Source organism: Oreochromis niloticus, linkage group LG20 (assembly GCF_001858045.2).
Source record: "Oreochromis niloticus isolate F11D_XX linkage group LG20, O_niloticus_UMD_NMBU, whole genome shotgun sequence".
NCBI lineage: Eukaryota > Metazoa > Chordata > Actinopteri > Cichliformes > Cichlidae > Oreochromis > Oreochromis niloticus.
Window position 1 is genome coordinate 35,250,303 of NC_031984.2, and position 12,597 is coordinate 35,262,899.

At 41.2% G+C, this 12,597-nt stretch overlaps 1 protein-coding gene across 4 annotated transcripts; it reads right to left on the minus strand.

Annotated features, from left to right (window-relative positions):
* Positions 1-4,741: 4,741 nt before the first annotated feature.
* LOC102079744 (uncharacterized) lies at positions 4,742-11,266 on the minus strand. Of its 4 annotated transcripts, XM_025901866.1 has the most exons (5): positions 11,131-11,266; positions 10,933-11,055; positions 9,782-9,971; positions 7,568-8,095; positions 4,742-6,233 (listed from the first exon to the last, which is right to left on the minus strand). In XM_025901866.1, the coding sequence occupies exons 4-5, from the start codon at positions 8,090-8,092 to the stop codon at positions 5,760-5,762; spliced, it is 999 nt and encodes a 332-aa protein (XP_025757651.1). In that variant the 5' UTR covers positions 8,093-8,095; positions 9,782-9,971; positions 10,933-11,055; positions 11,131-11,266; the 3' UTR covers positions 4,742-5,759. The 4 variants fall into 4 exon arrangements, with proteins under 4 accessions (XP_025757651.1, XP_013132379.1, XP_019205689.1 ...); XM_013276925.3 differs by lacking the exon at positions 9,782-9,971 and having other exon boundaries at positions 11,131-11,265; XM_019350144.2 differs by having other exon boundaries at positions 10,933-11,215.
* Positions 11,267-12,597: the final 1,331 nt, after the last annotated feature.

The window sequence follows — 12,597 nt, forward strand, 5'->3', positions numbered from 1 at the left end:
AGACAAGCTTTGGGAGACCTGCAGTCTTATAAAAGGCAGCAGGAGGGGAGGACCTAGTCAGGGAGGTTGCCTCCCTCCCATCCTCAGAACCATTTCTGCTTGAAAATGTAGCAGATGACTTGGTTCTGTTGTCCTGAGAGGACGTTTGTTAGAATGAAAAACATGATGAAACATGCTCAGGGTAAAATCAACTGCAACACACCAGGGAGTGGAAACTGAGCTGTAAACATAACTCTCTTCCTGTTCATGCTATTTTTGTAAAGGAAAATATGTGCATACATATTTTGTATTTTCTACGTTTGATTCCCCAGCATGTTTCCTTATTGAGATCAAAGAATTCATTCGGCAGTGATATCATACAGCATTCCATTTATATTATAAATAAAAATAAATGTGTTGAGCCAATTCTAACAAGGACTAGACAACCTAATCCTGTTGGTTTTCTCGATTTGACCCCTGGGCCTCTGTACCAGGGCCGGCCCCTAGGCATATACAGTGTCCTAGTTCAGGGGCTGCATCCTTGAAGGCCAATTACGTCACAGCGAGGCGACGAAGGCTGTTTGAAGACTCCTCCAAATGTGGCCTCCTTTTCCCAGGTTTGAAGGACGGGTCGGATGTATCCTTCGTGGTCCACCCTATCCTAGCATTCAGAGCACAGCCGTGGTGGTGGAGAGTTGTTGTTTTTTTGGGGTTTTTTTGAAAAAATGAATTACCCCTCGTGGAGCGAGGAGTAAACGTTTAGGTGTGACGGGTACAATACTAACGTTTCCCTTCTGTCGACTGGGTGGATGTGCTGCTTAATAGCGACATCTGCTGGATGTACAATTATTGCTGGCATCCTGAACATCGCTCATTTATCCTGACTGATGAGCGGTCCTGTTTATATAAGTGCTAACTCAAGGAACAAGAGGTGCATATTCCAAATAATTTGATTATAACAAATTCATATGACTGATTAATACAGTGTGTCAAATGCAGACTTCAAAAATAGGTTTTGCAAAGAAGTATAAACGAAACACGTGAAATCAAAGTGAAAGTGTTTGGGAAATATAAGCGCTCGTGACAGTGGGAGTGCTGGTGTGTGTGAAGGGTGGAGATCATTGTGTGGTGGATGATAACCTCACAAACAGCACCGATGCAAAGGAGCTCCCGACAAACACAATTTGAGCCCTGATCGCTGGACGAACAACGACTGCATCCACGTCATTATGTACAACACAGCAGCTGTGTGGGTCACATGATTTGTCTTATAGCGACACGCGCACTGATATGGGGCGTTCCTGTTTGTGCTTGATTTTTGAGCCATCACTAAGAACATTAAACCATTTGGCTTCATGTCAGCAAAATTAGTGACATTAGTGATGTTAGTCAGTACTTAATGCGGCTCACGTTCCACTTGTTTTGAACTAGTACTAGTGCTTTAAAATGTACTCTACTAAAAACTAAAAAACTAAAAACTGACGGTTCTATGGATAATTAATGCCACGAGCATGTGGACATGCTGTGAATTCTGTCTGGTTTTCACTCAGCTCAACATTTAACATTTGTCTTAATGAGAAGACGGTTCAGTCATTGGTTTATTCACATGAGCCAAACATTTGGCAGTGTACCAACTTTGGCTCTCATCTTATTTAGTACTAGTAATAATACAAATAGTAAATGTGGAAATACTGCTTGTGCTGTTTGAAAAATGCAAAGTATGTGGCAAGGCAAGGCAAGTTTATTTATATAGAACAATTCAACAACAAGGTGATTCAAAGTGCTTTACAGAGACATTAAAAACAAAAACAAATAAAAAGCATGATTTCAAATTGATTAAAACAAACAAACAAACAAAACAGTATATAAAATCAAAAATTAGAACAGTAGATAAAATCAAAACAGTAGATAAAATCAGTAGTTAAAATGTAAGTTTTGAAATTTAAGCTTAGAAGTGTGGATTTGGTGCTTTATTCAAATGCAGCTGAGAATAGGTGGGTCTTCAACCTGGATTTAAATAAACTGAGTGTTTCAGCTGATCTGAGGCTTTCTGGGAGTTTGTTCCAGAGATATGGAGCATAAAAGCTGAATGCAGCTTCTCCGTGTCTGGTTCTGACTCTGGGGACTGATAACAGACCGGATCCAGATGACCTGAGGGATCTGGAAGGTTCATACTGGGTCAGGAGGTCACTGATGTATTTTGGTCCTAAACCATTCAGAGCTTTATAGACCAGCATCAGAACTTTACAGTCTATCCTCTGACGGACAGGCAGCCAGTGTAAAGACCTCAGAGCTGGACTGATGTGGTCCACTTTTTTGGTCTTAGTGAGGACTCTAGCAGCAGAGTTCTGAATGAGCTGTAGTTGTCTGACTGATTTTTTAGGTAGACCTGTAAAGATGCTGTTACAGTAATCAAGCCTACTAAAGATGAATGCATGGACTAGTTTTTCCAGGTCCTGTTGAGACATCAGATCTTTTATCCTTGAAATATTCTTGAGGTGATAGTAAGCTGATTTTGTTATTGTCTTAATGTGTTTTTCTAAGTTTAGGTCTGCATCCATCACTACACCCAAATTTCTCGCCTGGTTTGTGGTTTTTAGGTGTATAAATTGATCTATTTATAAGTTAAACTTGGGTTTTAATCCTGCAACTTACCTGAGAAACTGAGAAACCCACCTCTGCACATCATCTGTGGTGTCTTTGAGGGAGAGCTGATGGGACAGAGGCTTTCCACCCCTATGTGACACCATGACAAATTCACCAGTGGAATCATGTTTTTACAGTGACATGGTTTCTCAGCCAAAGACTTCACATACCAATGATGATCTGGAGACTTTGCAGTGATTCTGCAGTTTGGGAAGAACCAGCGATGGTTTGGCAAGATCAGAACAGTGACATCATAACTCTACATGTTAACATGGAATTTTAATTACCCTAACACTGCATAAAAGGGTTCAAAGACAAAAAAGAAAAATAAAGCAAACTGAAAGAAAAAATAAGACAGGATGATGCTGTGTATTTATTGACTATCTGAATACATTTGACAGTTGAATTTCTTGCATCAGTGTTCTTACCTTGACCTGTTGGCTACACACAATAGATTTAGATGACGGCTCATCATTGATGAGTCTAAATCATTTTTTCTGAGGACATGCTTGTTTTTTATCAGCTTGTTAGCCAACCCCAGAGGCATTGTAAACATAATTATTAACCAAATAACCCCTTTGATTGTATGGGTAGTTCTGGTTGTTAGCTACTTACCAGTTTTTTTTGTGTTTGTTGTTGTTTTGCAACAACATTTTGATTTTGAACAAATTAAATTGAATATAGGCACAGAAAGAGGGCATGTTCCACCAGGAGGAGACCTGGGGCAGACCCAGGACACACTGGAGGGATTATATCTCTCGGCTGGCCTGGGAACACCTTGGTGTTCCCCCGGACAAGCTGGAGGAGGTGGCTGGGGAGAGGGAGGTCTGGGCTTCTCTGCTTAGGCTGGTGCCCCTGCGACCTGACCCCAGATAAACAGATGGATGGATGGATGGATGGGCACAGAAATTTTCACTTGGCAAGCATTGGCTTGAAAGTAATTAATTTATTACTTAATATATTTTTCATTAGAACAAGCTCATTTGCAAAAGTTAAATTAAATTTTTTGTGTGGTTCATGTATGGACCTGATATGTGCAATATACCTCTGTAATTTCTTCAAGCCTATATTTACAAATAAAAATCTAATGTATAAACCATTACTGAAGTATTTGGGAGCTTCTTCTGATGCGCAGGCACATCTGCCTCAGCTGACATTACTGATGCTGAAAAAACATTTGTCTAAAACTTCAGTCATCTATTTCCTTCCCAAACATAACTGAAAACTTTACATCCTCCTCCAACATGACTGTATCTGCAGAGGTCGGCACTGAGGTTTGTACTTACCATAGTTTCTGTGTATGTGTCCATGCTCATCTAGTTATGAGCAGTGTATTGGTGGAGTATGGGTATTGTATGCATACAGTATTGAAACAATCCCAACCTCAATACCAAATGATATAATATGTAGTAATATAGTGTAGACTGTTAAGTGCCAGGAGGATTGCCAGGATTTATACATCGGGGAAACCAAACAACCTCTGGCGAAGAGGATGGCACAACACAGAAGAGCTACCTCGTCCGGCCAGGACTCTGCAGTTTATTTACACCTACAGGCCAGTGGACACTCTTTCAATGATGAGGATGTACACATCCTGGACAGGGAGGAACGCTGGTTTGAGCGCGGAGTCAAGGAGGCCATTTACGTGAAAAGGGAAAGACCATCTCTGAATCGAGGAGGGGGCCTAAGGGTACATCTGTCACCATCTTACAATGCTGTGATTGCAGCCATTCCCCAACTCTCTGTGAATGGGACTCATGGACATTGATCAGTGGGTTTTGGTCAGAGGTTGTTGATCAATGGTCATGAGAATTTGCATAACTATGAATTATAAAATGTACTGTCCATAAGGTTGGAAACCTGCAGTCAGCTGAGACTGAGGAAGTTACCTGATGATGAGGAAACGTTTCTCCCACTGAAAACATTCAGATGAACAGAATAAACTTTCTGGGATAATCCAACAACTCACACTAATACAACAAATCTTACTTTTTTAAACTTACCATTTTTTCCTTCAGTTCCAATATTCTGAACTCTTCTGATTCCAACCCTGGTTACAGTATAAACTGTGACACTTTGGTGTGGTGAGATGCTTCTTGGAAATAAAATTCAAAGCCCCGTACAGAATGCTTTTATTGCAAACATATTTTCCAAACAGAAATACATCTATAGAAATGCATTTCAAACACAGAGAAATGAAAACCTTTAACCCTAGATGAGTTCATGCTAAACATTTTGAATCGTTCAGGGACCAGAACAGACAGGTGAGTGTGAGCACAGTCACTATGTCACAATTCAAAGTCCTGACATTATTGTTCCACACTGACAGAAGAGTGGGAAATGTCAGGCCCAGAGTGCAAGACTTGCGTATGAAAAATAATTTATGGAGTGAGAAGGCAGAGTAGAAAGGACAACAATCATGCCACAACCATTTCAGCACTAGGTCACCAAACAATAATAATAATAATAATGATAATAATAATGATTTTTCACAGGTCTAATTAGTATTAAAAGTCACATTATGAAACACATATGCACAAAGATTAGTCATATTTGCCGTTTGTGGTTTGGAGCACTTCCAACAGATATAAGACCCACTCATGACCTGTGGAGGTGTTTCAAGGTGATCAGGAAAACTACCATACTAAACATAAAAACAAAACGGTATATTTGGGATGCTTGATTTTAACAAAAAAAAAAGAAAAAAAAAAGTCTTAGTTACTGAACCAGGAAAAAGCCCATCATATATTCTGGGAAAAAGAAGCATTTTAACAAAGAACCATGTGGTTGACTTTGTAAATGGGACCTTATCAAACTACAGGTTAACCTAATCAACCCATACCCTGTTATGGTTTAAGGTTTTATCAAAAGGAAATGATTTTTTGACCAGAACTAACACATCAAAAACATCCAAACAATGAAGACGTTGCTATAAACTGCACCTAATGAGAAGACAACACCACACTAGTACAACATCTCTTTGTTTTTGGACGCCCGAATAAAACAAAAGGATCACCAAACACATAAGCCCATCGATACCATTTTTATTAATGTGCATGTGTTCACAGAAGACAAATGTATAAAAGTCTATTCTAAACATTTGGTACAAAAAGGCTAACAAATGTGAGGTCACTTTAAGAAAGCAGGTTTAGAGCAGCTTCGTTCTGTCTAAGTTTGGCTCTCATTTGAGCGATCTTCTCCTCTTGTGCCAACTCGTTAAAGTCACAGTCCATCTGCAGTGATGTGGAGGCGGCAGCTGCACACAGGGGCTCCATCCTGCCCCTGCTACTTTGGTCAACTTCCCCGATGTCCATCTGTAGACTACCACTTCTGTCATTGTTCTCATGGGGGCCGTCTGCTTCTTCGGCAGTCAGATCCTCCTCTGGCTCCCCGTGAGGCTGAAAGCCAGCTGTCTTCAGGGGGGCTTCTGAGAGCAGCTCTCCTCTAGAATCTGCAGGACACTTGCTGCCAACTTCACACTCACTCTCAATGGGTTTTGGCAGAAAGTGAACATCTCTTGTCCTGTGTGCGTCATCCTTCTTGTTTTCTGTATGCATTACTTCACATATGTTGTGCTTTTTCTTGGGCTTATTGTCGCTTAGCATCGTCTAAAGGATGTACAAAAAAAGTCACAGAATTAAGAGTTTAAAGTAGCATTCTAGGACTAAAATACAAATGAACATAAACATAATCCAGAGGCTTCTGGGAGATGCTATTCTATCATTTATCGTTTTTAAAAAAAACAACAACAACAAAAAACAAAAACAACCAAAAGCATATTACAAAATATACTTTTGGTGAACCCTAAGGCTTGATTGTTTGTCAACGAGGTTGATTTCAGACAGCCGCATGTAGCTTTACATCTGTAGAGCCCTCCTAATGCATGTATGTCTATTTGCATCTTGATACTAGATATAAGGGTGAATTTAAGATTATGTAAATTAATAATAATAATAATTATTATTATTATTGTTGGTGTTGATTAGCACTGTCAGAGCAGTGCTAATCACATGGCGTTGAAAGTTTATGGATGATTTGAAAACCGTCGACATCGCCTGGGACGAAGACGTAGCAGTCGCTGCTGACCGACGTCGATGGAGATCGTTAGCTGCCCTATGCGCCGCCCGGCATAGGAGGAACTAAGTGCTAAGTAAGTAAGATTAGCACTGCTGCCTCACAGCAAGAAGGTGCCAAGTTGGATTCCAACACCTGGCCAGGGACTTCCTGTATGGAGTTTGCATGTTCTCCCCAGGTACCCCGGCTTCCTTCCATAGTCCAAAGACATGCAGTTGGGGGTCAGGTTAAATCTAAATTCCCATAGGTGTGAATGGTTGTCTGTCTCTGTGTATTGCACGTGAAATTCTCACCAGATGTCGGTTCCTGCCTGAAATCAACCCCTTTCAGCAACCCGATATCACAGCAGGGCGTGTAACAGAGATACCGGTTCACCGTGTCCACGTCACACTTTGTCTCTCCAAAGCTAACTTAATCATTTCTACTTCTTACATTTTTTGTTTACTACCGAGTTTGTGGATTTAAATATATCATGTGCCTCTGCTGGTATATTCCTGCTGCGTGCAGCAATATAATTTCTGCATCCACTGGACCAGCGTGTCTGTTACATGATGTCAGGTTGGTTTCAGATAAAGGCTGAGACCAATAACCAAGAGTTTACACGGAGTGACCAGGCTGAACCATGAGAAAAGAGAAAAGAATGGAGAGCATGAAGTTTTGCGTGTTTTTCCAATGAGAACATGTTTTTTAGGTTAATAGGATTATATAAATATATTCATTATGATTCTTTTCAATGATATTAATAATACAACTGTGTTGAATTGAATCATTCTCCCTTCTGGAACAGCATGAGGCCGCTCTGTGTAAATACGACCCCTGCTAGGCTTTTTTTAAACTGGTCGTTTTAGCAGAAATAAAGTTGTGTTACCTTTTTCCTTTTCTTTGAAGACAAGAGGGACGTTGAAGGAGTGACAGGCTGGGAAGTCGTCTGTTTCCCACGCTGACTATGGCTACGACTAGGCACCCTGATGGACAAGTAAACTTGCCCACGGTAGATGACGACAGCATCTCGACCGGTTCGTGGTGCAGAGTCCGGAGGGAATTGAGAGGTTTGACATAGAGGTGCCTTGGGAACGGTGCCCTTCAGCACCTCATGAGCTGCATGGTTCGAGGAAACAAAAGACATTCGAAAAGGACCCCTTGAAGCACGCAACTCTTTGCCCAGCACTGAGGTCATGTTATCTATTGCACTTCCTGTGTATCTCTGGCCTTTCTTCCGTATAACTGCTGGAGAAATCCATATGCCTTCTGGAGAGTCTGCAAGATTCCTGGAGGCATTCAGGAGAGGGAGGCCCATTCTTCTGAGTACAGACTTTGGCAAGGTCCACAAAGGGATGTTTTTCACCTCAGCCTCTGCAGGGATGTAGATTTCCAAACTGCTGAGGAGATCCATGATCTGTGTACACAAATCATTTAATCAAAAAGCAATCGTTTAATAAAGTGACACATAAAATAATAGAAGAATCAGATGATGAAAACAGCCACAGACTGAAGAAAAAGTTCCACCTCAGCTTCCAGCAGTACACAATGGGGGAAATAGCAAAACAAGACTTTGTTGTTGGTGGAGAAACCCTTATTGGTAAGCAAAGCTGAAAGATGTTTCCTATAGTTGGCCATCGGGGTTGCACACATCTCAGAGGGGATTCTGGAAAACTCTTTACAGAAACTCTAAAGGTTTTTTTCTCAAACTTCAACTCCCTCACATATTTTTATAGAATTGAGGTCTGGAGTCTGGCTAGGACAGCCGGGGACCTTAATATGCTTCTTTAGCCAACCCCTTTTTTGCCTCAGCAGTATGTTTTGGGTCACATCAGAAGAATCATCCACAGTGTCTAGGCAGTCACATGCAATAAACAATAAGCACTCCAAGAGCACAAACCTCAACCAAAGCTCTTTTCCATCAGTAGCTACTAGGGCTGGGCCATATCATACAGTTCAAGGTAATACCGGTATAATGTTAGGCACTGATAAGAAAATGAAATATCGCTATAGAATATGGGTTAAACACGCATGTGCAGTGCCTTTGTTTTCATACGCACATGGCGGAAAAAGCATGGCGGCGATGGAGAATGAGAAGGGCGAAAGCGGATCGTTGAATGAAACAGATGAAACAGAATTGGTTTGCAAAAATGGTGCAACATCAGTGGTGTGGAACTGGTTTGACATGCTCTACCAAAGCACATTTTTTGGTAGAGCATGCAAGTGAGCTGTCGTTATTACCGAACCGATTTTATGTGCTACACGGCGCTCAAAAATCTGTCAAAAAATGTTTTAGTATGACTTTACTAAGCTACGAAGCCGCACCGCTTGATGGATTGTCAGAGTATTACGGCTATCGTAGTCAGCAGCCCGGCGGAGTGATACGTACTGTGCTTCAACATAATATTACCGTATTGTGTGTATAATCTCTTTTTAAGTTTTGTGGATATTATACATGGTTATCCTCAGGATATGTTGGCCAGTTTCCACTGGAAATGCCTTTTGGTTAAACGGTCAGCAAGGAATTTGCATTTGCACTGTTACATTTTTATATAACTTTAATGCACATAAAAAAAAAAATCTGCTTGTTTAAGTGAAAATACATTGATGGGTTGTTGTTTTTTTGCACTAATAAAGTTGTGGAGTTGTAAAGTATTTTGTCTCGCGTCAATTATATCGTCAGTTATATCGTTATCGCAAATTTTCAAATATATATCGTGATAAATATTTTTGGCCATATCGCCCTGCCCTAGTAGCTACTCGGATCGACTGCTTGTCCATTACAATTTAGTACCACCTGATGTGGATGGTCATTATCATAGCAACGTGTCCCAGGGTCCCCTTGATGTAATTAAGATGCAACCGTGTACCAATCACAATGGGTGCAGTACAGTAGAAGTACAGTGTGCCCATCTCTGTGCTCGAGTATGGGGATGGTGTTCCCCAAAGAGCTTGATTCTGGTTTCATGTAACTTCAGCAGTTTTCCTCAGGCCTCCTGTAAATCATTAAGATGTTCACTGTCAAAGTTCAAATGGGCCTATACATGTTCTTGATTACGGGGACCTTGTGGGTGTTTCAAACCGCTATTGCATAGTGGATTACCAGGTATGTTTTTGTTAACTGTGGCTCCAGCTTCCTTCAGGTGATTGACAAGCTTCTTGCTGATGGTCTCGTAGCCCAGTCCAGCCTTGTGCCAGGCTACAATCTTATCCACGAGGTCCTTTGGTGTTTCCCACGGTGGTGGAGATGTAGGAATAAAAGAAACGGATTCTGTGGAATCTTGTTATGTGTGCTTAATGCACATAACAAGTTGAGAACAGGAGTATCTGTAATTGATTGATTTGATTGTATTCTGGCTTTGTTACAGGGGCTCAAATACTCGTCTGACTTAAGGACCTGCAAATAAATTCCAACTTTTATGTAATGTGTGTGTTTCATTGATATTCTGTCTCTCTCTCTTTATGTTAAAATGAAACTACAATAGAAATTTGAGACTGTTCTTTTTTTGGTAAGTGAACAAACAAATTGAGCAGAAGAGCAAATAATTATTCCCCCACTCTAACGTTAACATGGGAAATTCTTCTGCATTGAGTACTTTAACACTTTTTCTTAAACTAAAATGTTTAAAACTTTGGTACTTTAAACTTTTAAAGCTTAAAAGTGAAACTTTTGCATTAATATTTATGTGAAACGGCTTACATATATAAATGATGCGAATACTTGCTTGGCTAACGTCTTACTAAAATCTAAGCGTTATTGGACTTCCTTTCCCAGCGTACCCTCTTACACCAACAGTTTCTCTCTGGCCCTTGCTGATGATACCAGATGTATACTTCCTGGCAAAGCACTTGAACAGCCATATTTAAAAAAAGGTCCCGGTGTGAAAAGTCTAACATGACGTTCGCTGAAACGCACCACCCAGTTCCGCACACCGGGATAAAACTCGCCCGTGAAAGAGACCGAGCCCGGCGTTGCTGTTACACAGACACCATTTTGTTAGACAAAAGCAGGAAAGACTTTGTAACCAACCAAGGACAAGTCTTAGACCGCTAATTAGCACATTTGTTGCCAAAAAAGCTCGTCAACACCTGGGTGTCGTACCTCAGCTCACGTTCGAGAGGCACAAGAAACCAACTCAAACCACCTGACGGCAAAACGCGGAAGCGGATTTTAACAGTGCCTAAGATCACCGTTCACATTAAACACACACCTAACATACTAGTCACATGCAAGTCAAACACAGTAGCACATACCTTAGCAAGGCAGCCCTCTCTACCAAGACCCCGATGATTTTCGCTTTGCCACGGGCGAACGAACTTCCGGGCCGAATTTCAGAATAAAACATTCATTTAGCCTAACAGCGATTTTAACTGAAACTGTAAAAAAACAACAATAATGATAATGATAACAATAATATTAATAATAAAAAATGCTGCGTTAAAACTGCGTACTTGGCATAAAAATTATATGTGCTGAAAACAAAAGGTGAAGGTTTCGGAGGGTGTGTCGAGAAGCCCAGGAAGTATTTCACGAAGCGTGTGTCGGGTGGCACCTTTATGGGTGAGTGACGTCGGTGATGACGTCTAAAGCCTCGCTAGTTCAGAAAGTGAGTGTTGGTTTGATTTCTGGACATACATAAAGTGGAATGGATCCGTGGGTAGAGGTGCATATATTTTAGCCTAATATAACCTTGCTGTGGGGTACTTGTGCACTTCTGCCTCTTCAGTACCACGTAATTGGGTTTTCTCCAAAGCCAGAGAGGTTATTACCAAAAGGGGAAACCAGGCTGCCACGAGTGCCAAAATGAATTTAATCAATCCGCAGTGTTGGGAAGTTTACTTTTAAAATGTATTCCACTACAGATTACAGAATACATGCCCCAAAATGTATTTTGTAACGTATTCCATTATGCTACTCATTGAAAGTAACGTATTCTGAATACTTTGGATTACTTAATATATTGTCAAGCTTTTTACTACTACATGAATGTACTATGGCTGTGTGATTTATTACTATTACTGAAGGTTACTCGCCATACCAATACCAGCTAGATTTTTAAATCTTAATATAAAATGAGTAACAGTAGGGTGGACATTAGGTAAGGCTGCACTTTTTGCAGTGATCCCGTATAGAAAACTATTCCGCACGTATATAAAACAGGTCCGCGGCTCCGAACTGTAGTAAAGGGACCTCTGGCTAATACGTCGGGTTCCATGTCGGGCTCGTAGCCGAAAACTAGCTTTACTTTGTTGTCTGGGTCAACTTTGCTAGCAAGAGACAGAGAGAGGCGTTGAAAAGCTACTCCAACGGAACTTATTGTTTCGGAGGAAAACACGAACACAGTAGCTGTGTCCCAAAATGTGGGCTGCATCCTTCGGAGGACCCGGCCTTCGCGGTCTATGTGGGCCGGGTCCTTCGAAGACCGAGAAGGCCGGAAGTGCGAGGCTGTGGAATGGGACGGTCTATAGCCTTCAGATTTGCGTCACCGCTGTGTCGGTGGAGTTTAATAAACTCGGCCGTCTGCCCCTTGCTATCTAAAATATAACAGGACACTGGCGTAAATTCTCGACCGTCTCACACTTCTGTTTAATCAGTTTTCTGTTTGACGTTTATTCAGCTGTGTGAAAATCCCGGAGGAACCCACCCGATGGATTAATAAAGTTTTATTTAATCTAATAATCTAATAACTTTGATCTCAGCCAACCCAATTTACTCCGGAACAAATAAAACACCGAAAAAAGGCAAACAATTACATTTTTAAGTTATCCGAGTGACTTATATATCATGTTTAACCTGAGTAGCGAGAGAGCGGGGGTCTGAAAACGATGAAGCCGGGAGTCCGCTGCTCTCGCCGGCTCGAGTGACCTATGAACCCCCCGGCTCGCCATCGAGCGGGTGGGTAACAGATGTCTCCGAAA

Excerpts from the sequence above, each read along its gene's own strand:
- LOC102079744 (XM_025901866.1), bottom strand. The coding sequence starts at position 8,092 with ATGGATCTCCTCAGCAGTTTGGAAATCTACATCCCTGCAGAGGCTGAG. Across the intron at positions 6,234-7,567 it reads CTTCAAAGAAAAGGAAAAAG|ACGATGCTAAGCGACAATAA; the intron begins GTAACACAACTT and ends TACATCCTTTAG.